The 25,808-nt window shown below is 46.4% G+C and overlaps 1 protein-coding gene and 1 long non-coding RNA gene across 22 annotated transcripts in view; one reads left to right on the forward strand and one right to left on the reverse strand.

Annotated features, from left to right (window-relative positions):
- ARHGEF10 (Rho guanine nucleotide exchange factor 10) overlaps positions 1-25,808 on the forward strand; it is a 145,152-nt gene that overhangs the window by 79,231 nt on the left and 40,113 nt on the right. For all 21 annotated transcript variants that reach the window (XR_013397029.1, XM_077942906.1, XM_077942912.1 and 18 more), the window contains 5 exons: positions 4,263-4,433; positions 6,601-6,746; positions 10,019-10,194; positions 25,053-25,168; positions 25,563-25,690. Coding sequence is in view for 20 of the 21 variants with exons in the window: in XM_077942906.1 (XP_077799032.1) it covers positions 4,263-4,433; positions 6,601-6,746; positions 10,019-10,194; positions 25,053-25,168; positions 25,563-25,690 (737 nt within the window). In the remaining variant the exon portion in view is untranslated. The remainder of the gene's footprint in view (positions 1-4,262; positions 4,434-6,600; positions 6,747-10,018; positions 10,195-25,052; positions 25,169-25,562; positions 25,691-25,808) is intronic.
- On the reverse strand, positions 1,747-5,793 carry LOC144330668 (uncharacterized). The gene is made up of 2 exons (XR_013397030.1): positions 5,691-5,793; positions 1,747-4,337 (listed from the first exon to the last, which is right to left on the reverse strand). It is a non-coding gene; the product is annotated as an uncharacterized LOC144330668 (long non-coding RNA).

Consider the following 25,808-nt stretch of genomic DNA (forward strand, 5'->3'; position numbering starts at 1 on the left):
GCTGTCTCGTGGGGCCCCAGCACTGGGGGGCTACAGGGCTCGGTTATCAGTGGCCCACAGGTCACAGCTCCTTTCTCCAGTGTGCCTGCGTCTGGTCTAGAATCACATGAAAAATGATTCTTGCCTCTGTGCCCAGAGGGGATGGACAGGCTTGGAAAGCTAAGAATAGATTTAAACAAAACATACCCATCACTGATTTAACAGCAAATCACCGAGGACAGGGAGATGCCGCAATGGTGAAGACACTTTCCACTGGACCCTCATTTTTCTAAACTAAGGATTCTCAATTGGATACCTGTGACCGTGAACAGAAGGCCCGTTCTGAGTGCTGACATGACATCTCACAGCGGACGGCCTCTAGGTGATGTCTGATGCGATGTGTGGTTGCCGCTCGTTTTCTGACCTTCCCACATACCCTGAAGCCCAGGTGACCCTGTAGGCTGCGGGGCTCAGCGCCCATTTTATTTAAATGAATGCCATGCCTCCAGGGAGGGTATTTCAAAGGAGAGTCCATGCTGGCCTCTGCCTGTGTCGATTTTTCAATGATTACTCAGCTTGCTTTTTCTAATTAAATCAGAGGACTCTGCTTTGCCTGCCTGCTTATTAGAGCTGATTAAGATGAACTGGTGAAATCATTGCCAGAAATGAACTGGCACCTGGCAAATAGTGTCAAGTCCCCTTCCACTGAGGTTTTTATATTTATTTTTGATCAACCAAATCTGTGGCACATTCTTTTTACATAAAAGTAGTCATAAAAGTGTGAAAAAGGATACATACTACAGTATCAACGTGGGCTCTTTCCATGTTTAGGGTGATGGGTCATGTTAATTTTATCCTCTCGCTTATATTTTTAACATTGTACAGTTTGCCTGTACTAGAGCATTAATAACAAAAGCTGGTTTTTTCCCCAAAATCAAAATATTCAAAGTGTGTTTTATTTCTTCAGCTGACAAACATGTCCTGAGTCCTAATACGTGTGAGACGCTGTTGGCCTTCTGGCAAGCAGCCACGGACGTGATGAATGAGCTTCCTCGTGAGAGGGAGGCTGGCGCTTGGGAGGAACAGGGTCAGGCTGCCTGTTAGATGTTAGTTATTCAGCCACAGCTGGGAGGGTGTCACCAGGCTGTGAAGGGGCCAGAAGCAAGGCTACAGTCACCTCCTAAACCATACGAGGGGAACCAGCCCACACACCCTGTGTCGCCTCCTAAACCATACGGGTGAAGCGGCCCACATGCCCTGTGTTTAGCGATGCACCAGTGAGTCCCTGGGTGGTTCCTGGTCACCCGGGATGATAGCAAGCGCTGACTGTGTTGTGAGGTCACACCCTTTGTTGGCTTTCTATGATGTATCAGAATAGTTTTTAAATTTTTTTTGATTTATTAAATTTGGATATAATTTTCAAACGCGCTTGTTAGGTTTTGGTTAAATGTAAGTAACTACAAGTAAGTAAGTAAGTAACTACTTTTGCCTAGGTTTTTTCCAAAGTGTGTTCTTTTTAGACAGAAGTTGTGGGCGGGGCTGCTGGAAAGGGAACGGGAGAGGGAACCGCAGGGAAAAGCCTCTACCGGGATCTTGAGGAACCTGAGCAGCTCCCACGTTTCCATCGGCCTTTTGACACCCAAATTCTTGAGTTTATTACATAACTGGAATTCTGAGTTTAAGTCAAAAGACTTAACGTGCTCTTCCAGATCGTCACCAGCATTTAGAATTGAGAGACTCATTTAGAAAGACGTTTAGAAAGACTCATTTAGAAAGACTCAACGTGCTCTTCCATATCGTCACCAGCAGTTACGTAGGTCAGTTTGTACACAGGTGTGCCCGTCCTCCTCCCTCCTTGCCTCGAGAGACCCTCCTTAGAATTTCCCACACAGAGTTCGTTGCCCCCGAAGCAGAAAATGGTCTTTGCCTTGATCTGAAAAAACAAATTGCAGGTCCTAGATGTGCCCAGCAGTTTCCCTCAGGGACACTTTTTGCCCACATTTGTTGAAACGCTGGCGCATCCTAGAGTGTTCTCGGAGGGGAACAGGGTGGGTCCACGTGCTTCGGAAGAAGCACAGTTGGAGACAAGGTGGTGTCTGCATCTGGTCATTACGTGGTTGTGCCTCAGGGGCCCTGCCTCAGGTGTGGGTGCTCAGGGCACCTGGGATTGGGCAAGGAGATGGGCTGCAGAGAGTCAGCAGGTACAAGCACATACCGTCCCTCCTGCCTTCTGCTGTGGTCCGTGTGCTGTGTGTAGGTGGATGGGGAGACAGTGGGGAGGGGCCTGGACACCCTCTGTCCCCTTCCTCCCAGTGACTCTCCTGGTCTCTACTTTCCGGTCCTGCCTGCATTTTTCCTTGTTAGCGCTCCCAGACCTTCTTTCTAAGACAGGTGCTGTGAAGCCACAGCTGTCTCCTGGCTCAGGCAGTGAAGCCGGCTCACCCTGGCTTTGCTGGGACTGTCAGTTTCTCCCATGGATCCGGAAACATCCATCAGCTGCGTGTGACATTTGTCTTACTTTATCCCAGCTACCTATTTCTCTCTATTGTTGTGCAAAGATAAGTAACAATTTCTGGTAACAATAGCAGCGAGAAATTTCACTTTTCTCCTTCCCTGGGCCTCCTCGGGAGGCTGCCGGCCCAGCAGATGTTCCTGGCTGTGCTCAGCGGCCCCACGGCATGCTGGACTCCACCATGTGCCGGCTGCTGTCTCCATCGCACGCCGAGTCCCCGGTGCCACCGCCAGTGTGTGGTTTTGATGCAGAACTAGTGTTAAGATTGTTCTTTTTTGCCTTGATAGAATTCGTTGTGACTCATAGGAAACAAATGTATAGAATTGTTTATATTCACTACAAACTGGAAACATTTGATCATTTATACAGCGTCCTTTCCAGATTTTAAAAAAAGGTTTAAAAAGATAAGCACACTGTTGGATTCCATGACTGCTCATATTCCTATAAACATGTAAAAGTTGGTAGGCAAGATGCAGAACCACATTTTTTTTTTCACGCTAAGTTCTGGGATACGTGTGCAGAATGTGCAGGTTTGTTCCATAGGTATACATGTGCCATGGTGGGTTGCTGCATCTATCAACCCGTCATCTAGGTTTTAAGCCCCGCGTGCATTAGGTATTTGTCTCAATGCTCTCCCTCCCCTCACCCTGCACCCCCGACAGGCCCTGGTGTGTGATGCTCCCCTCCCCGTGTCCCTGAGATCTCATTGCAGAACCACATTTAATTCTGAGAAAGAGTGTTTCAAGTTCACGTTTGCCCCTTCAGCAAACATCAGCGTGTCAAATGTGAACGCAAGCTGGGAAACAAAAGGCCCTGCATAAAACCAAGGTGACGAAAGTGTCCTTTTGTTATTGCCTGTTAAAGTTTATCCTGTGATTGGCAGCAGTGCGTCATTTTTTGCTGGCAGTTGTTGCTGATTTGTGCCACATACCCTCCCTTTGACCTCCTTGTGCTTATCTGAAACCTTAACTGGGAGAAGAGGTAGCTCAACTCCTTTTTTTAAAGATGACTTTTTAAGAGACATTTTAGGGTCACAGCAAAATTGAGTGGAAAGTACAGAGATTTCCCAACTACCCCTCCCCCAACATGCACAGCACCCCCCCGCCCCACCGCCCACAACATCTCCGCCAGAGTGCATTTGTGACAACCAGGAGCAGCCACTGCCCAGCGGCCACAGTCACAGGAGGATGTACCCCTGTGCTGTGCATTCGGTGGGTTTGGATGAACGTTTAGTGACATGGACCCACCATGATTGTGTCATGCATCTTTGCTGCCCTAAAATCAGGTTCCTTTGTCAGTGTGAGAGAGACTCCATCCTGCTGTGTGAGTTGGCGCCATGGGTGCATTATTCGGCATCGCAGAACTCCTGCACATTAGAAATTGGGGGACTGATCTTTTGAAGAAAGTAGCTGGACCCATCTGTGCGTGGGTTCATCTGTCTGACTCAACTTGAGAAGGACAATCTCTCATCATCGTGAGCATCATTCCAAGCGCACGGCAGTTCTGAGATTGTGATATGTTCATATTTAGCGTGTCCTTTATTGCACAGAGCTATTTTTTCGATTTTGTTTTTGCAAAGGAAGCTGTTCAGATGTTCAGCCAAGTCATGACTCACTCAGCTCATCATCCCTTCCCAAGAACTGACTTTATTTTTCCCCAGGATGACGGATGCCACTGCCTCCTTTCCATCGTCAGCTGGTGAGTGACGTGACTGTCGTTGCACTGGGAGTGCGCACATGGTAACCGCCCACCTCTCCCTTCTTGCTTGTAGGACATGCTGAAGAACACCTCCAAAGGCCACCCCGACAGGCTGCCTCTTCAGATGGCCCTGACAGAGCTCGAAACACTGGCAGAGAAGTTAAATGAAAGAAAGAGAGATGCTGATCAACGCTGTGAAGTTAAGCAAATAGCCAAAGCCATAAACGAAAGATACCTGAACAAGGTTGAGAGAGGGTTTCTTCAACTCTATTCCAAAATTATTTTTGCTTTGTACTAATAAGCTGTCGTTATCCAGCAATACTAATCTCTTGGAACGTTGGGAGTAATTCCCTTAGCCCAGAGTTCTTAACTGGGGTGGATGGAGGCCTTTGGGAGAGTCACCCCAATGTGGAAATTGTATGTAAAACCTTAACAGCCTGTCTGCATTTTCTTAGGAAAGAGATTCATACATTCATCAGACCCTCAGATGGATCCAGGACCTCCCAAGAGGTTAAGAGCAACTCCTTTAGCTTAATTTTGCTTTCAAAATAACTATCTAATTTCAGATAGTAATAGTTAAAGCAACTCCTTTAGCTTAATTTTGCTTTCAAAATAACTATCTAGTTTCAGATAGTAAAGCTGAAAATATTTACAGGCTGGGCACAGTGGCTCACACCTGTAAGCCCAGCACTTTGGGAGGCTGAGGTGGGAAGATCACTGGAGCCCAGGAGTTTGAGACCAGCCTGGGCATGATAGTGAAACCCCATACCAAAAAAAAGAAAAAAAAAAAAAATTGGCACAGTGGCATGCCTGTAGTCCAAGCTACTTGGGAGGCTGAGGCCGGAGGATTGCTTGAGCCTGGGAGGTCCAGGCTGCGGTGAGCTGTTATTGAGCTGCTGCACTCCAGCCTGGGTGACAGAGCAAGACCCTGCTTCAAAAAAAAAATCACAAACATTTTTTGTCTTCACCTATGCATGGGCTAAGCTGTACTGACCCCCCAAAAGAGATGCAGGACCCAGAGGGCAGTGTTTCATTTGCGAGGCTACATTTCAGCTTGATGCTTACATAACTACTTCTCTGCAGCAGGCTCTGGTTTTATGTGGGCTTTCCTGTATTCGTTGAAGGCCCTGGCTCACAGGGAGATGCTAATTTGTATGAACTGTGTTAAGTTATTGCATCTAATATTCATTGTTGCTAAAATCACAGTTTGTTTTGTCATTAGGAGTAGTTTCTTATGTCACAATGACATTCAGTAATTTAACTGTGTGAACTTTATGGTAATACACTTTTAAGCCACACGCTTTTCCCAATTCTCCAAATGGTTTATGTAGGAACATTTATAAGCAGCAAATTGTATTCAGTTATATTCTTGACATGGTTGATGTTATTTAAAATCATGCTCCCTGTGGCACCTGAACCTCTGAATACATGTGGGGCACAGAGCAAGCCCAGAGGCCCAGGAAGAGGTGATGATGCTTCACCCTGAATGTCACGCACATACCTCATCATTCCCTCATTCCCATCATTCCCATCGTGCACTCGGCAAGGACAGTCAGGGAGGCGGGTGTCTCGCTGGTTGCTCAGAGCTGGGCAGCAGCGCAGATCTAGAATCAAAAGACAGCACAGACCACCGGGGCTGAGGACTCTGTTTTCTTGTGGGCTGAATTGTTGTAAGTATTGGCCGAGTGCGGTGGCTCACGCCTGTAATCCCAGCCTTTTTGGAGGCCGAGGTGGGTGGATCACTTGAGGTCAGGAGTTCCAGACCAGCCTGACCAACATAACGAAACCCCATCTCTACTAAAAATACAAAAAGAAACCAATTAGCTGGGTGTGGTGGCGCACATCTATGGTCCCAGCTACTCGAGTGGCTGAGGCACGAGAATCAGTTGAACCCAGGGGGTGGAGGTTGCAGTGAGCTGAGATTGTGCCACTACACTGCAGCCTGGGTAACAGAGCAAGGCTTGATCTCAGAACAAACAAACAAAAAAAGTAGTCTGACTTCCACATCGCATGCCATTGTCTTGGTTCATACAAAGCATCTTTCTGAAGAACTGATGGTTTTGGTTTGGCTCAGTGAAGTAAAATATGGCCTACGTGGAGAAGTTAAGATAGTCATTGAACTATGCTTAATTAGGTTGACTTAGGGAAAAGTAAAATTATGAAACAATTCCTTCCATTCCTCACCGTTCCTGGTTAATGTCGTGTTTAAATCGCGGGAGGGCCGACTGTGCGGTGAAAGTCTGTGAGGAAGCAGGTGGATGTTCGGTGCAGTCACAGTGAACATAGGAACGATTTCCGTAAAGCGCTCAGTTTGGAAAGTCACCCTCAGACTCCATACCAGACTTTTCCTCATCTTTTTCTTTTCTGGGTAAACTCAACTGTGGTCCCTGCGCTGTGTTTTGAATGTCCAGCTTCTCAGCAGTGGAAGCCGATACCTCATTCGATCTGATGATATGATAGAAACAGTTTACAACGACAGAGGAGAGATTGTTAAAACCAAAGAACGCCGAGTCTTCATGTTAAATGATGTGTTAATGTGTGCCACCGTCAGCTCACGGTAAGTGCATTGAATTCTCTATAGCAGTCCTATCATTACATGTTACCTTTGCCTAAGGGCACATAAATGACTTTGTTAATTCTGTCACTCAGACCGAACTGGTTTTTTGTGCCAAAGCTTAGTCCTGTGACTAAAGGAACCCTTATTATAAGCAAGCTTATTTTTAAATAGAAGTCACCAAGTCACTGTTAGTAGAAGTTAAGTACGTAGAGGTTTATATACTCTTTAAACACGGCTGATGGTGGAACTAGAAACTAAATTGAATTTCTTCATAATCCTCCTAAATAATTCAAGAGTTCTTTTTCTTATGGTTTAAATTCTCTCTTTACCTGCTTCTCTATAAATATATTTTTGATAAATGTTTAAATATAATAAAGTTGGGTATATTCATATTTATTGTAAACCAAGAAAATGAGTTATTTTCACTTAAAATAGTTTTACATCAGAATCGTTCTCCAACACATGGAATATTGTAGTTAGATAAGGATATGTGAGAAGTTAAAAGGTCTTCAAATATAGGTAGATGATAAGGGAATTCAGATAAAATTAACTATAACGCTCCTGGTGCTGTAGAAAATAATGCCAGCGAATGTAGTGGCAATTCATCATGTCTTGCAAGAGTCAAGCGTTCAATCGTCCAGAGTTTTGACAGCCAATTGCTAAACATTTGGTAGCCTGAAGTCATCCACATGGGAGCATTTACACCACGGAATTTGCCCAACACAACGTGTTAGGAGCCTGTCCTCCCAGTGAGAGCCAGCTGTTAAACATTTGCCAGTACACCACTAAACATGCCCTATTTTTCATGTCCGTCACCCCCATTTTCCAGCAGCTGGATGTATCTGCCTGCCCTCCTCACCTTGCCTTACAGACCCAGGCAGCGAGGGTGTGCAGGTCAGCCCTCAGGAGTCAGACTCCTTAGCGTGAACTCCAGCTCCACCTTCTCTGAACTCTGAAAATTACCCGCTCTGACTAGGCCTTGGACTCCTCATCCGTGCAGTAGGGTTGATCATAAAATAATGAGTCCGGTGGTACGCTCTCGTGGGGCTCTTCAGGGGTCAAGGCGAGGACATTCATTAAGCTGCCGCAGGGCACCTGGCACGTGGCACTGCCCGCGAGGGACAGATTTTCATTGTTGCTTCTCATCATCCTCACTTACTTTGTGGCAGCTACAAAATAAGTCCAAAAAATATATATACAAGTCTTTAATGATACTCCTCCTTGTAAGAGAAAGAACCCTGTTCATTTGACTCATACCCCATGGCTCAGCCTTCACTGTGGACACCTGGCGACAGCCACAGGCCACCTGCCTTCCATGTGCAGAAGCAAAGCCCGCTGCACCCTGCGTTGGAGAGGAGCTGACAGAGTGAGGCCGTGGGAGGTCGCAGCTGGAGAACTCAAGGTGTGGGCTGTTCGAGAGGATGCTTAGAATTGCGAGGATGCAGAATAAGGTGTCTCCACCCCTGTTTCCCTGGTGTTATCTTATGAGGTGCTTCCCACAGTGTGGAGACTAATGGTGTTTATCACCTAGCAGGATGGCTTCCAAGTTTAACTGTCCCAGGACCCCCCTCTCCGTGTAACACCTGGAAAGTTAGTGTTCAGTGAAGCGGCCCCAATGTCGCTGAATCCACCCAGCTCCTCACCTGCAAGTTGGCCAACATGATGTGTCAAGTTGGGGACATGAATGCTTGTCCCACCTGCCCTGGGAGACAAGATCATAGAAGTGAAATGACCTTGTAAACAGCAAAGTCATGTGCAAATATAATGGTCCTTGTTGAGTCTTTTCCACATTCATAATCGATGTTTGTCTGATGCTGACCCCTGCTCCAGAACCACCCCCGCCCCCACTCCCCGGTCTGCTGTTGGGGAGCGCCAGGACACACTTGGCTCTTGGGCAGTTTTAAGTAGGTTTAACATTCTCACACTGATAGAAGTGGTGTACTTTAAAGATGAATTAAAATGAATACTTTATTAGTAACTCAGCTGTGCTTACTGCTAGATTCCTTAAAATAATGCCCCTGCCTTTCCCACAATGACAGGGCTTGAATTTCTTTTTTTGCGAAGTGTGGTGGTGAGTCACAATCATTTCCCATGGACGTGTTGTCAGTGTGAGATTTTCAGTGACACTGCCCGAAGGTGATGAGATGAGAACCCATTTTGGTTCATGCCCCTAAGGACCCTTTGGTCGGCCCTGTAGAATTAAGATTCTAAACCTCCTCTGTAGGGATGGAGATTTTTTACATTCAAAGAGGAGGAATCGAAATTTTGGTAAGAACTCATGGGCATTTCTGTTTTTCTAAATTGGAGGCACAGTCTAATTCACAGAATACAACCCGTCTTTCCTCTTCCTGTGTCTGAATTATTTTTCCTCCTTTCCCTTTCTGTATGGACTGGATGTCGTCATGGAGGGCAGAGTGCTCTGGTATAAGAGGAAACTGGAGAGCTTGGGTGCAGGCAGGCTCCCAGCAAGTCAGGTGCTTAGTCCAATGCATAGCACCCAGCATTTTGGTTATTCTTACCATACTTTGATTTTTAACGGCAATATCTTGAAAAGCAAAACGTGATGATCACTGAGAATAATGGTTGATTCTGGAGGGTGGGATTTCCTGAGCACCTGGGACTGCAGGAATGATGGCGAAGTCACAGCCTTGGCCTTGGTGGCAGCTACACATATATTGACGCAGGCCATTTCCACTAGACCATACATACGTGTTTTGTGTTTCTTCACGTATGTGTTCTATTTATGATAAAAGAAGAAAATAATCTGTATAAGTCGTAGGTTTTTTTTTTTTTTTCTGTTCAATTTCTGTATACTTGATACATATTTTAGTCATGGAGTATAATGGTATTTGATTCTCTTAAAATGGTTATGGTGTAGCCATAAAAGAGTAAAGCAGGAATCTCTTAGGAAACCACCAGAGAATATCTCTATCCACATAGGAGACTTCCTGGGAATCGAGCACCTTTGCTCCGAGTCATCAGCGAGCACCGAGCTGCTTCCTTTTAAGCCTTTACGGAAAACCTCGGCGCTTCGGGTAGATCCGTCCCTGTGCGGCTCTTCCCTGCACTCACTCTCATCCACCTCCAGGCCTCTTTATGGCAGCGAGTGGGGATTCTGTAAGAAAGTCAGAGGCACAGTTACTCCTGTGACAAAGTCTGAAGAGTTACAGTTCAGCAATGGAAAGTTTCTCACTTGAATATCTGAGGGACAAACGTTACCATAACGTGTCCACGTAATTATTCGTAAAACAGGCATCTTCTGGTCGTTTCAGCGCCTCTCATGACAGCCGTGTGATGAGCAGCCAGAGGTACTTGCTGAAGTGGAGCGTTCCGCTGGGACACGTGGACGCCATCGAGTATGGCAGCAGCCCAGGCGCGGGCGAGCACAGCAGGCACCTTGCCGTTCACCCGCCTGAGAGCCTGGCCGTGGTTGCGAACGCTAAGCCAAGTAAGTGACGCTTTCTCTCACATTCGTGCAAACACGGGTCTAACGCGGTAAATCTGACGCGCGCTCTCACGTTCATGTTTGCTGTGGGGTCAGCGTAAGCTCTGACGTCAGCGGTGGGGCCAGCGTCCGCTCTGACGTCAGCGGTGGGGCCAGCGTCCGCTCTGACGTCAGCGGTGGGGCCAGCGTCCGCTCTGACGTCAGCCGTGCGGCCAGCGTCCGCTCTGACATGGCAGGCTCAGGGTTTAACACGGTAAATCTGACGCTCCCTCTCACGTTCATGTTTGCTGTGGGTTCAGCGTACGCTCTGACGTCAGCGGTGGGGCCAGCGTCCGCTCTGACGTCAGCGGTGGGGCCAGCGTACGCTCTGACGTCAGCCGTGCAGCCAGCGTCCGCTCTGACATGGCAGGCTCAGGGTCTAACAGGGAAGTCTGCAGAGGTGATCCAGTCTCTAGAATCTGTACACTGCCTCACTAACATGGTCAAGTCGGCTGCTCATCTCTGACTTGTCCCGTGTGCCGCTGGGGCTCCTTCGGGTTCGGGCCACTCAGAAGAGGATTCCGTCTTCCCGGTCCAGTGAGCTCAGTTTTGCGTTTCCAGTTAACCAGATGAGGACTTCAGTGTTTGTCTCTGAGTGTGTGGAGCTGGCGCAGAAGTCGTCGAGCTTGAGGCGGTGGTGGTTCCAGTTTGGCTCTGTGTCCACCTGCTCGCACTGCCGGGCAGCGTTGGGGTGTCTTTACTCAGTTTCCCCGTGGAGGTAGTGCTTGTCCACGAACTTCCCAAGGTGAAATGGGAGGTGTCAGAATGCTTTGGAAATGTCTTAGCATTGCACACGATTTATGATTATTATTACCCAACATTGTTCAGACTGCAGATTTTAATCTTAGTGTAAAAATCATTACCTTCTCTTCATTTTTTAAAAAATCCGAAGAACGACTGGCTAAGTTTTATTCACTTTTTGGCCTCTACCCCTGAATTGTAGAACAATTTAAAAAAATATAATGCATGGGAACTTTCATTTCACCTTTTATAGGTTAAATATGCATCAATTTTTCAGATTATTTTGTTTCTGACATGTTCAGAAGCAAGAAAACCACTTGAGAACTTTTAACCTTTTCTGGTTGAATTCGCATGTTCACGTGGATTTGCAGAACATGATGTAAGGAGTATTAGGTCTCATTTGCTTTGGGATCGCTTTTATTTTTCTCATTCCCCTGATGTTAATAGTCATTCCGTTTGGTAATCTGCCTAGTAGGCTAATTCGTCAAGCATATTATTACAATTTGTAATCTCTTAAATTTCTGACTCTTAAATCCTCCTTCTACTTAAAGTAGTATGCCTCTGTATCAGACCCTCTCCACAAATAACCGAAGTACCAAAATCCAGATTTCCCAAACGAGCTGTTCCGGGAGTGGTGTGGAGAGCAAGAGGGAGGACCGGGGGGAGAGGGGACGTGGGGACAGAGAAACGATTTCCAAATTGACGTGATCCATTAACATTTTATTCAAGAGCAAATTGGATGCCTTGTTAAAGGTTTTCAAAAATCCTTTTAAATTATTTGGAAACATTGATTAGCAATCAAGTTTATGTTGTGGTTTCGTGAACAAAAACACCTTTGGGTAGTTTATAATGCTAGCGATCTTAGAATTTATTCATAATTAAGATGGCCTTATTGTATTCAAATAGCTAAAGGTGACTTTGATCCATAAAATAGTATGTATTCCATGCAATGTTATATTTTCTTATTCATCTTTTTATTTATGATTTATGCTGAGTTAACTTAGAATAAGATTAGAATCAGTTAGCAATATGAAAAAAGCATAAAGCAGGGTGATTCAACCCATTTAAAAAATACTGTATGGAGGAAAGAACCTGGAGTGAGTTGATCACTGCATTTGCACTCTAGATTTAACTGTGAGCTCCTCATCAGCCACAGCAAGAGGAGAAACACTGAGTATGGACAAGTTGTCATTGTCTATTAAAAAGAAATATGTCACATTGGAGAGAAAATCTTTTTCTTTATTCTGAATCCAAGGAGATCTTTGGTATTGTATCTCCAGTTCAGGGGACTTTGGAACACACTTGAAAACATATATGATTGTGTTTTGCAGACTTGCATTGATTCTTTTTTTTTTTTAATCACGTCTCTATGGAAAAAGCAGCTAGTCAACCTCAGTGAAACCAGTTTTTCATTGGACATCTTTTTGCCCACTGCCTTAAACAGAGAGTTTAAGTGATAAACTTGTTTTGCCATCAATAGTGTTTTGTTCTTCTAGATTAAAAAAAACTTTTTAAAACAAATTATTTAAAATTTGCTAATTCTCTGTGTGTCTGAAGATAGAACTCAAGTCAGAATTCTCTGGGGCTTTTTTCCGACGTCAGGTAAGAGCATGGTGCTGTCTTGCATTTACAGAGAAGGTGTAAGTGGGTGCTGTGCTTCATGCTGCGGACTGGCAGGGGTTCTATCCCAACACGTCTGGATTCATCCAGGGTGGACCGACAGTCTCTTGTTAGCGTCAATCATGAGGGGTCTACGTGGCTTCAAATCCATTATGTTGATCTCACGAGTGCCATGCTGCAGCCGGCGAATGACGTCCCTTCACTCTGCTCATCTCAGCTCACTCCTTACCGTTTATGCTGACAAAACCCAGGCACATCCATGAGCCACATCTCCATGGGGCTGCCTCTAATGCCTCCCTCAGAGTTTTCATAGAATGACTTCAAATTCACTCTCAGTGTTTCTGTTTCTTCCAGTTCTCTTGCGTTTGTCACTTCTAAATTATATCGAGAAGCTAAGTCAGAAATTCTCGTTCTCAGTTGATAATCATAGGATTTCTGCTGCTTGAATGACTGTTCTAAAATTCAGTGTTGGAAACGTTGGTGTGTTACTTGATATTGACAGAGTGTAGGCAGCACTGCCCAACAACCTCTGCTTGCAGAGAGGGCTGCGTGGCAACCACCCGAGACCAGTGAGCAGCTGCAGCAGACAGCTCGCCCGTCCCCACAAAAGCGCCATGTGGATTGTGCGTTTGCTGTGTGGTGTTAGACTCAGCAGAGAGCTCGCCCGTCCCCGCAAAAGCCCCGTGTGGATTGTGCGTTTACTGTGTGGTGTTAGACTCAGCAGAGAGCTTGCCCGTCCCCGCAAAAGCGCTGTGTGGATTGTGCGTTTGCTGTGAGTGTTAGACTTTGTAGCGAGCTCGCCATCCCTGCAAAAGTGCCGTGTGGATCGTGTGGGTTGAGTGTTTGCCGTGCGGTGTTTGACTCAGCAGAGAGCTCTCCATCCCTGCAAAAGTGCCGTGTGGATTGTGCTTTGCTGTGCAGTGTTCGACTCAGCAGAGAGCTTGCCGTCCCCGCAAAAGCACTGTGTGGATTGTGTGTTCGCTGTGCAGTGTTAGACTCAGCAGGGAGCTCCCCATCCCTGCAAAAGTGCTATGTGGATTGTGCGTTTGCTCTGCGGTGTTAGACAGCAGGGAGCTCCCTGTCCCTGCAAAGGCGCCATGTGGATCCTGGGTTTGCTCTGTGGTGTTCGACACCCGGAGTTATGATGTGACACTTTCCTCTCTTGCAGAGGCTGCAAGCTGGTGACCATGGGTCCCCTATGGATCCATGGATTGGTTTAAGCTCCCAAACTCTCTGATGCTATTTTGAAAAATGTGTAGTTTTCTGGGGGTGATTTTAAAGGTTTTGCGAGTTTCCCCAATCGGGGCTGGTGGCGGGGAGGAGGAATATCGATCTTGAGCTGTCGGTTGCTCTGGCCTGGTGCCGCGTCTTTGTTGCTGAACTCCACTGGGCTGTTCCTTCTCTCTTTGTGCTCCATCCTGTCTGGCAGGTGGATTTATGAGAAAGTAATGTTTGCCGTTGCCATTCTGTGTGTGTGTGGGGAGGGGGGGTTCTTCATGCAGGATCTTTATAACCTCAATTCATTTTCAACAAACGGACTGTCAAGCACTCCCAGTTGTCGAGGTCTCGTGCCAGGTAGGAGTTGTGGGGATGAGTGGGGAGGTGTCGCATAGCCCCACTGTTGGGAGCCTTTAGAACCGAAGGAGAGGTGAGCTCGGTTGCTCCAACCGGGCTCTGGTCTTCAAGGGTGTTTCAGAAGAACGGCCACTGGAGAGCTGTTACCGCCCATCCTGCCCAGGGAGAAGTTATCCGTGTGTGTGTGTGTGTGTGTGTGTGTGTGTGTGCACGCGCTCACTTTTATTCAACTGGTCTCAACTCAGTGTACAGGGGACGCTTTTAAAATGTTTAGAGAAATGTGAGTACAAGTCGAATGTACTTTAAAGGGGAACACTCCTTCAGATGTGCAAATATTCATGTACTTTTGTAAAAATCAGTCACAGTACTTTGTAGTTAGTTAGTTAATCCTTAAACATGAGTGAAGATAAAAAACATCTCTGTTCTTCGCTGTAAGGTCAGCTTTTAACAGAACACGATTGGCCTCTGATCCTTCTGGCTTAGGTTGTTACTGGACCAGCATCTACCTGGTCCAGTACCAGCGTCCCGTCCCAGCACTGGCAGCTTGCCTAGAAGGGGCCCCACAGCTTCCAGAAGGCCGCCACCTCCCTGAGTGCTGTCGGACTTTGCAGCAAGAGAGGAGGTCCACTCAGACCGCCCTGCAGTGACCCGTTCCGCTTTCTGTCCCAGAAGCGCGTCCTGAGTGCCAGGAGTGCTTCTGTACAGTCGGGCTGGATATGGCGGTCGGTACAGGACGATTTGTAACAAGACACAGAGTCATTATGAACAGGTGGCTGGAGGAGCTGCCAGCAAGCTTGTACCGTAAGGAGGCAGGGGGACAGCTCCTGAAAGCTCAGGGTCCCTGCTGAGCACCGAGCACTTGCCTAAGAGGGGAACTTACAGGCAAATGCAGAAAGGGTCCTGGGTGAGGTCACAGCATTGAGGGAGCTCCCAGAAAACATAGGACCTCCCCCACAAAATTCACATGGTTTAAAAAACAAAGCAAAACACTACTAGCAAAGAACCAGCACCAAGGAGGGAGGAAGGAGGGCGTGACTTACCGTCTTTAAATAGAAGTGAGCCCGGCCAAGGGAGGCTTCAACAGGTGAATATACACCTGACTGATCCTCCTGAAGCAGAAGGCAGCGAGAGAAGCGGAGCTGTATTTTTAAAACATGAAATGGTTCCTCATGAGGCTCCCCTGAGCTGCGGCCTCCAGGGATGTGTGGCCAGGTGGCCGTTCCGTGGAGGCAGGGAGGGGTCTGAGCGGCACGTCCAGCCACAGCCCCGAGGGTGTTCTGGACACAGTGACCGGGTGTGTGGGACCCCAGGAGTGACGGGTTAACCCCGGTTTCCCTCCCTGGCCCCTGCCTGACGCGCTGCATGGCCTCGCCTGCAGGCAGGGACAGTGCCTGGTCTCCAACAGGTCCTTTCCAGAGTCAGGTACTTCTGGGCGGGAAGGGTCACAATTCTTCCTCCTTACGCCTGTAAGAGTGAACTTTGCCTTGAAGGTTGGAGGACAGGCGCAGCTGAAGCCCACCATGGCAAAGCTGTCGTGTTTTGAAGTACACAGCAGTCGAAATGAAAGGAAACAGAACAAAATGCCTGTGTGCTCCATTGCTGTGGCAAGAGCCGCTTCTGCATCGTCTGAACGTTGTACCTTAAAACAGCACGTGCGTGCGTGCGGGAGATGAGGCCAGGACTTGGCGCTGTTTTTCCTGTATGGCGTGTGGATTTGCAGGTCTGTCCCAGGACTCAAAAGTGTCATTATAATCCTTGGATGAGTACCGAGAGCAAACACACCACCTGGCCAAAGGTAGCAGGGAGGTCGGCTTTCCACACTGAATACCGTGGACGGTCCGGAAACAGTCCTCAGTAGCTTTCCTGCAATGCGACACCGAGGTCGGCGTGCCTGCGGGATGTGACACCAACAGACGGGCCCCTCGCTGGGGGAGCGGATGCAACTGCTCGCGATTGTGGAGCCGCTGACCTCCTGCCGCCGCTCTCTGCGTCCTGTGCCCCTGTGTGCTCACGTGGCGTGTTCAATGCAGATGAACGGCCTCCCTTCCTACAGACAGCATCTGTATGCTGAGAAGGGCCTTCCAATATGCACAGGGAGTAAAACCGCAAAGAGCGCTCAGGGAGGATGGGCGCCGACTCCAGGTGGAAGGCAGAGTGAAAACAGGGTAGACGTGAAAAAACCTTTTCAGGGTTTTTGGATGAAAATGGCATCTGAAGTGAGTGGAGCAAAACAGTAACATCACAAATTCTGGGCAATGGATAAAAATGTGTCCGTGAGTTATTCTCTCTGCTTTTGTACTTTTAAAGAATATTTCATACTTTCACAAAATGAGAGCCCATTAAGGAAGCCCAGAGCCAGCCTGGGACTTGGGTCCCTGTTAGAATGGCTGTTCCAAGCCCATCCCCAGGCTCAGCCTCTGTCTGGGGGAGGAAATGGGGGCAGCATGGCAGATGGACCGAAAGTGGGAAAGGGTCTTCCAGCATCACATGTGCTTTCAGGACAGTCCCATAGAGGTGGTGATGCCACACGCATGGCTCTGTTCTCCACGCAGACGGCTGCCGCCTTCTCTGTCACTGTATCTGTTTATATCCCTTGTTACCTCAGGGACAAACACTGGTGTGAATTTTCTGGGTATTCAGTAACACACCCTTCAAACTCTCTGTCTTAGGAGCTCAACAGGAGGCAGGTGAGAAGTGTTTCCATGCAAAGAGGGATACCCATATTTTCTAAATATAACATGCACACTAGTCTACGTGATCTGTTGATGCCAAAAATACTCATTCCTAACGGCCTGTATAGCTGACCTGTGACCTTAGACACCCATGCATCCCTGGAGCTATGACTGTCAGTCAAGTTGACATTCCAGAAACATTCATTCAGACATTCAGGGTCATGGCCCTGTCCAGGACCTGAAGGCCAGCCTGTCAGGGCAGCGATCCTAGCTCTTTGGCCATGGGGATGGGCCAGATGAGTGCCATGCCTGTGCGTCACATGCCAGTCATTCCCATAAGTCTCAGTGGAGAAGACTCCCTTAGGAAACTGCAGCCGGCATGTGTCCCTAAGTGCGGACGGTCAGCCATGGAAAGGTGCTCATGCAGGAGGGCCTGTGGACAGGGTCCTATCTCTGTGGGAATCACACATGCGTGTCCTAGGACACATGGACACATACGAGGTAGATGTTGAGCAAATTAATGTTATATTCTGGGTTTTTAAACCCCATGAAGCTATAGGGATGGTTTTACTTCTTGATTAAAGATCTGGAATTTGAGACGTGACATGTATCTTCGTGACAGTGTGATGTTCACATTAGAAAATGCTTGGGTTTTGTTAAAACTCTAAAAGCCAAACTGGATTTTAGTCGCAGGGGAAGGTTCTTATTGTTCTTCTCTGTTCAGTGCTGTGGTTTCAGCTTTGCACCTGGGAGTCTCCTAGGCCTTGCGTTGGGAGGAGCTGCTGTAACGTGTCCAGAACCACATAGGATTTATTTTGCCTGAGTTATAGCTGGGATCACTACTGGTTCATAACCAAGATTTTTCTATACTTTCCATGTTAGAAAACTACTTGCTTATAGAGAAATTGAATTGGTGCCTCTTATCAGACTAAGGACTTATGTATGATGCTATTTAAATATTACCCTCCTTCTCCTGGGAGTTAATTCTTGTTCTCTGTTGAAAACACTAAAATGTTTAAAGACAGTAAGAATGACCTGTAATTCTTGTATCTGGAGACTATATTAACACATGAGTGGTTTCTCTCCAGCGTTTTCCTCACACTGTTGTCCATATACCACAGTTGCTCTACGTGATCCTGTATAGGGAATTTTCATTTAACGTTATAGGATGACCATTTTCTCAGTCATTAAAAATTCTGAATCAAAGTCATTTAAACTGACTACAGGATGTTTCCTCGTGATTGAACCTGAGTTTATTGCATACTGCAAGCTTCTCCAGTTACTGGACCACTACGAAGAGTGACGTGGAGACATCCTCACACATTAGTCTGGTAATTTCCTTAGAAGTGGAATTTTCAGGTCAAAGAGTAGAACATTTGTGTACTCTTTTAGACTCTGGATACATTTTTGCAAGTGACTTTCCAGGAAATTTTCCCCAGTTTCCATTTCTACAGACTATGTCTGACTTTGATTACACAATGAAACTTTTATGATTTGATTTGTAAAAAACAGTTATGTAAATTTGCCTTAAGTTAAAAATTTTTAATGGCTTTATTTTTGAGATTGGGTTCTTGCCCAGCCTGGAGGGCAGTGGCCATTTAGAGGCACAATCGTAGCTCACTGCAACCTCAAACGACTGGGCTCAAGTGATCCTCCTGCCTCAGCCTCCTGGGGAGCTGGGAGTACAAGTGCATGCCACCTCACCTGATTTAATGACTGTTTTAATTTGCTTTCCTTTGATTACTACTGAGAGTGAGCATTTCCATATATATTGGCCATCTGTATCTTTTCTGGAAATTGCTCATTTTATCATTGGGGTTTCAGAATATTATTTTTAATGTGTTTATATGTAATCTTTATGGAAAATAATTGCCTGTATTTACATGTCTCCACATATTATTTGTGTCTATAATTTTATAGAAGTCTGAAGCTTCTAATTTCTCAGTTGTTAAATTTGCTCCCTTTTTTGGGGTAATTTCTTCGGCTCATGTTCTTAGACACTCTTGACACACCTGGGGCTCCAGCCTGCCCTCTGCGTTTTAGGTGTGGGGATCATTTATCCTTCTCTGCTCACTGAAGTAAGGAGCTGCTTCTAGAGAGCTCTTTCTGGAAGGGTGGCCAGAGAGAACAAGACCCCTCTGTTGGGAGTTTTGCGGTTGCAGCTGGGAAAGCAGTTCCCCCATTCCCGCGGCCTCTGCCCTGCAGGACGGGCCTTACGGCCACTCTTCGTCTCTCTCCTTTTTTTTTTTTTCTGACATGGAGTCTCACTCGGTTGCCCAGGCTGGAGTGCAGTGGCACCACGTCGGCTCACTGCAGCCTTTGCTTCCTGCGTTCAATCGATTCTCCTGCCTCAGCCTGCCGAGTAGCTGGAATTACAGGTGTGCACCACCACGCCTGGCTAATGTTTGTATTTTTAGTAGAGATGGGGTTTCACCATGTTGGCCAGGTTTGTCTCCAACTCCTGACCTCAAGAGATCTGCCTGCCTCAGCCTCCCAAAGTGCTGGGATTACAGGCGTGAGCCACCGTGCCCGGCTGACTCTTCGTCTCTCTTTAGCACCCTGTTCTGATCAGCTCTTCCTCCATCATAGCCACACTGTGCACAGACACTCTTAGACATACAATGTCTAATGCAAACACTCTTTCCACCTGCAAGGGAAATGAGGCTTTTGGTCAACTTTGTTCCAGGAGGAAAGGGGCAGTTCCATGTTAAGTCTGTTTCCTTTGGCGGCACCAGCCTTGCCGGTTGAGAACCATGGGAAGCTCCCTGCAGCAGGCAGGTGAGGTCCTGGGGAGGGCAGGGCCCCCAGGAACGCAGGAGTCCGGAGGCAGAGGCAGAGGTGACGTGCCGCACTAGGGGGTGTGGTCCGCAGAGACCCCTGCCACAGCCCTGACGAGGAGAACACCAGAAGGAAATGCACACAGGAGTTTTACGGGGCTAAGGAGCTACGGAGGTGCAGAGGTCTTCAGACCCCATAAAGGTCGATGGGCAGCTGCAGAGGATACTGGTGGAGGCTGAGGCTGCCCACAATCAGGCCATTGGCATGGAGAGGGGTAGTGCCCATTCCTCCTTGATCTCACCTCCTCGGCAGTGCCTGGAGACACCTTCCGGCTCGGACACCTCACAGTCTCACACTGTGGAGGAGAGGCTTTAAGATGCTGTGAGGGTGCCCCTTGAGCCCAGGCATGGAGGTTCTCAGGGACCGAGCACACCCCCAGGGGCTTTTCCAGCCATCCTTGCTATTGATCTGGCCACACAAACCCTTCCTTGTTTGCCACACAAAATTCCGTTTCACTGACAGACCCTGAATTTTCAAACAGATTGCAGGGATTTCCATGGAAACAAGAGAAGTGTCCGTGAGAAAGACTCGGGAAGTGCTTTTGCAGAAGTGCAGCAATTGTGTGTCACTGGAGCGACAAAGAACTGAAAACTCCAGAAATTGTCAACTAGAGGGCTGGAAGTCAACTCTAACAGAAATTCTGATTTGCGGGGGGTTTCTTTCTTTTTCTTTTTCTTTCTGTCTTTTTTTTTTTTTTTTTTTAGATGGAATCTTCCTCTGTTGCCCAGGCTGGAGTGCAATGGTGTGATCTTGGCTCACTGCAACCTCTGCCTCCTAGGTTCAGGTGATTCTCCTGCATCATCCTCCCTGAGTAGCTGGGACTACAGGTGTGCACCACCACGCCCAGCTATTTTTTTTTTTTTTTTTGTATTTTTAGTAGGGACGAGGTTTCACCATATTGGCCAGGCTGGTCTCGTACTCTTGACCTCCGGTGATCCGCCTACCTCGGCCTCCCAAAGTGCAGGATTACAGGTGTGAGCCACTGCGCCTGGACTGCAGGGGTTTCTTTAATCAATTTTGGCCTGAAATCAACATGAAACAATTCTTTCTGAAACTGAGAATCACATTTGAAAAGCACTGGCCGCACTGTGTGGTTTGTTGTTATTCTTGGGATGTGAGTGTGGATGCTTTCCTTGGCAGCGCACATTGTCCCTATTGATGAGGAAGCCTTGGGTTGCTCCGTGGTGTCATCTGTGCCCTGACAGTGCCCTGTTACGAACTGTCTGATGATCCGGCAGACGTAAAACTTCAGCACATTTCCATGCTCCGTAAGGTCGAGGAACTCCTCCTTATCTCAGTACAGAAGGTTCTTTAATACCCTAGGAAAAGAGTATTATCCCTTCCTGTGATAGTTTCACATCAGTGGCACTATGTGTGTGTGTGTGTGTGTTTTATTTTAAAAACGTTTATGTTTTTAATTGACAAGTAATCATATACATGTACAGTTTAAAACATGATGTTTTGAAATATGTATACATTGTGGGATGGCTACATCAAGCTAACTAGCATATGCCTTACTTCACACACTTGCCATTTGTTCATGGTGAGAACCTTAAAGTCCACTCTTAGTGATTTTCAAGTATACAATACCTTATTAACTACACTAGACCTCTTGAACCTACTCCTCCCAATGAACTGAAATCTGTGCACCTGTGAATCCCTGTGACTATCCCACATGTTCTGTGGGTGATGGAGCTGTTCCGTGGGTGATGGAGCAGATCTCTGGGTGATGGAGCTGTTCTGTGAGTGATGAGCTGTTCTGTGGGTGATGGAGCTGTTCCATGGGTGATGGAGTTGTTCTCTGGGTGATGGAGCTGTTCTGTGAGTGATGGAGCTGTTCTGTGAGTGATGGAGCTGTTCTCTGGGTGATGGAGCCGTTCCGTGGGTGATGGAGCTGCTCTGTGAGTGATGGAGCTGTTCTGTGAGTGATGGAGCTGTTTTCTGGGTGATGGAGCTGTTCTGTGAGTGATGGAGCTGTTTTCTGGGTGATGGAGCTGTTCTGTGAGTGATGGAGCTGTTCTGTGAGTGATGAGCTGTTCTCTGGGTGATGGAGTTGTTCTCTGGGTGATGGAGCTGTTCTGTGAGTGATGGAGCTGTTCTGTGAGTGATGGAGCTGTTCTCTGGGTGATGGAGCTGTTCTCTGGGTGATGGAGCTGTTCCGTGGGTGATGGAGCTGTTCTGTGAGTGATGGAGCTGTTCTGTGAGTGATGGAGCTGTTCTGTGAGTGATGGAGCTGTTCTGTGAGTGATGGAGCTGTTCCGTGGGTGATGGAGCTGTTCTGTGAGTATTGGAGCTGTTCTGTGTGTGATGGAGCTGATCTCTGGGTGATAGAGCTGTTCTGTGAGTGATGGAGCTCTTCTGTGGGTGATGGAGCTGTTCTGTGGGTGATGGAGCTCTTCTGTGGGTGATGGAGCTGTTCTCTGGGTGATGGAGCTGTTCTCTGGGTGATGGAGCTGTTCCGTAGGTGATAGAGCTGTTCTGTGGGTGATGGAGCTGTTGTGTGTGCCCTGGAGTTCCCCCTCAGGCTTACTGGGGAGATGTTTATATGCATGTATACATGTGTGAGAATATATAGAGCTGCACACCAAAAATAGAAGGTTCAATTTGATTGAATGATAATTGTGAAGATCATATTTTAAACGAAGTCAACTAATTAATAAACATTGCGCTTATAATTTTATTTACTCATCTATTTATTAATTTTGATACAAGGTCTTGTTTGGATGCCCAGGCTGGAGTGCAGTGGCACAATTATAGCTCACTGCAGTCTTGACTTCCTTGGCTTGAGTGATCTTCCTACCTCAGCCTCCCAAGTATTTGGGACTATAGGCATGCACCACAGTGCCTGGCTAATTTTTTTTTAACTCTATGTTTTTGTTTTTGTTTTTTTTAAACTATGTTGCCCAGGCTGGTCTTGAATTCTTGGCCTTTAGCAGTCCTCTCACCTTGGCCTCCCAAATGCTGAGATTGTGGGCATTAGCCACAACACCCAGCCTATACTTGTATTACAAGGTTGTGTTTATAGAGTTTATTATCAGAGTTTATGAATGAAAGCAAATATGTGTGTTACGAAACATTTTAAATTGCAAGCATTCTGTAAGCATACATAAAGTTGCTATGTGTAACTACTGGATCACTTTGCCCTTTTTTTTTTTTTTTTTTTTTTTTTCATTTCTGAGACGGGCTTTAGCTCTCATTGCCCAGGCTGAAGTGCAATGGTGTGATCTCAGCTCACCGCAACCTCCGCCTCCCTCTTCAAGCAATTCTCCTGCGTCAGCCTCCCGAGTAGCTGGGATTACAGGCATGTGCCATCACACCCAGCTAATTTTGTATTTTTAGTAGAGACGGGGTTTCTCCATGTTGGTCAGGCTGGCCTCAAATTCTTGACCTCAGGTGATCCTCCCGCCTCGGTCTCCCAAAGCGCTGGGATTACAGGAGTGAGCCACTGTGCCTGGCTGCTCCCTTTTTTATGAAACTTCATGAGACTTCAAATGCAGTTAGTAATTGAATTTGTCTAGATAGTGGATAAAAATCAGGCCTACCATGTGCATAAATACCACATAAGCTTGTCTTTAACATAAAGTGCCTGCAAAATTATAAATGGTTATGCTACTCTTCAGTTATATAGTAAATATTTTTAGATACATATATCTGAAATATTTTTATTGGAAATATGTAGGTTCTTTCAGTTTTGACATATATATATATTATATATGTTACATACACTAAAAGAACAAGCTGCATAATTTGTGGGATGTAGCACAGAAGGAAATGCAGAGTCCTTTCTTCAAAATTATTAAGAATTTCAGGATGTCCAGGCCAGGCGCAGTGGCTCACGCCTGTAATCGCAGCACTTTGGGAGGCCAAGGCGGGCGGATCACCTGAGGTGAGGAGTTCAAGACCAGTCTGGCCAACATGGTGAAACCCCTACTAAATCTCTACTAAAAATACAAAAATTAGCTGGGCATGGTGGCAGGTGCCTGTATTCCCAGCTACTCAGGAGGCTGAGGCAGGAGAATTGCTTGAATCCAGGAGGCAGAGGTTGCAGTGAGCCAAGATGGTACCATCGCACTGCAGCCTGGGGACAACAGCGATACTTCGTCTCGAAAAAAAAAAAAAAAGAGAAAAGAAAAAGAATTTCAGAATGTCCACGTCAGAGCCTGAAACCAAGTTCTGGGCGGTGTAAGCTCAGGTCTGTGCGATTCCACTATGCTCAGGTCTGTGCAATTCTACAGACCCATGGCCGGGAGGCCTGTCCGGCTGAAACACAAGGCACCTTACTCAACTTAAGTGAATTTCTTCTCCTTGGGTTTGAATTTTGGCTCCTTCTCTTACTGGTTGTTTGACCTTAGACAATTTATTTCTATGAAAAGTGGAAAAGAAGGAGTGTATTACTGCATATTGCTTAAAGTACAGACACTCAGGCTAATTCTGAGATCGAATCCTTCTCATCTGTCATCAGTCAGGTGGGGAGATGGGAGAGTCTGTCCTCTGTGCCTGTGGGCCCGTCGTGGGATTTAATGAGGAAGTATTTGAACATCACTTCCTGTAGTGCACAGGAAACCCTCTGTGAGGGGTGGAGCAATTCTCACTTGGGCACCTAGACCCCAGGACATGCGTCGTTCCTCTAACCCAAGTCATCGAAGACAAATCATTTCTATTCCCTTTAAAAAAAAAAAAAAAACTTTAGGAAAGATCACTGGGGAACTCTTTTTGATGGTAGATGACCCCAGTTATTGGAAATGTGATTGAGATTAAATATCATTTTGAAGTGCCTCTTACTAATAGCTGTTATGTCAACAGTGTTGAAAAGATACAAAAGGGACAAAACATGAGTCAAACCCAAATTGTGAGACACTCTGTCATTCTGTAACTCACCAGCCTCCTCCAAAAATGCCAGGGTCGCAAAAGAGGAAGATTGAGAAACTCCCCCAGACTAGAGGAGATTTTGGGGACGTGACCACTGAACGCAGTGCGAGCCCCTGGGCTGGATCCGGGACTAGAAAATGGTATTCGTGCGAAAGCGGTGAGGTTTGAAGACGGTCTGTAGATCAGTCAGGAGTGCCATGTCAATGTGGTGTCCTGGGTTTGACGGTCATGCTACGCTTAAGTCAGATGTTTTCCTCGGGGAAGCCAGGCCTGGGCACTCAGGAGGCAGCTCTTTGCAACTTTTCCATCTAAAATTATTTCTACATAAATGTTAGAAAAGGAAAAACCACTAAATGCTTGACAGTGTCCACTTTTTAAAAGTTCTAGATTCACCCCTCAACTTAAAAATTATTTAACTAGTATTATAGTATTTTCTTCCCTCAAGTATTGGAGTAAATATGGCTTTACATTTGTATTCTTTTTTTTTTCTTTTTGCTTATTTTGTAGACAAAGTTTACATGGGACCAGGACAACTGTATCAAGATTTACAAAACTTGTTGCATGACTTAAATGTAATTGGTCAAATCACTCAGCTGATAGGAAACCTTAAAGGAAACTATCAGGTAACAATCAAAGCAATTGGATTTAAGATTCTGCCTTTACTTGTAAGTCATTGTAAGTATGTGATTATATCTCCAAGTTCTACCAGAAGTGAGAATTCACTTTGACTTTAAAAATTAATCTGAATGTACATTTTCTCTTATGTTAGATAAGGTGAGACTATATGATGGTAACTTTTTTTCATTTTGCCAATAGGCTTGAATATCAGTTCTATTTTAGAAATGTCTCAGCCCCGCCCCCACCAATGTCATCTGACTCCCAAAGCTTTCTTTTTCATAATCCGATAGTTTCATTTGGTCTGAATTTCTCATATTAAAATTTTGTTTTTTTTATCTTCCTTGGGATGGCCCTACTTTTTAAACACTTTTGAAATGTGCGTATTTATTTCCTTTGTAGAACTTAAACCAGTCAGTAGCCCATGACTGGACATCAGGTTTACAAAGGCTTATTTTGAAGAAAGAAGATGAAATCAGAGCTGCGGACTGCTGCAGAATTCAGTTACAGCTCCCGGGGAAGCAGGACAAGTTAGTAGTAGCTTTAAAACGAAACCTTCTTGGCCAATGCTGGGGAAAAAAAATGGTTCTTTGTCATGACATGCATGTTTTTTGGTTTGCTGATTCTATCAGACAGGCAAAATGTGTC

Source organism: Macaca mulatta, chromosome 8 (assembly GCF_049350105.2).
Source record: "Macaca mulatta isolate MMU2019108-1 chromosome 8, T2T-MMU8v2.0, whole genome shotgun sequence".
NCBI classification, from domain to species: Eukaryota; Metazoa; Chordata; class Mammalia; order Primates; family Cercopithecidae; genus Macaca; species Macaca mulatta.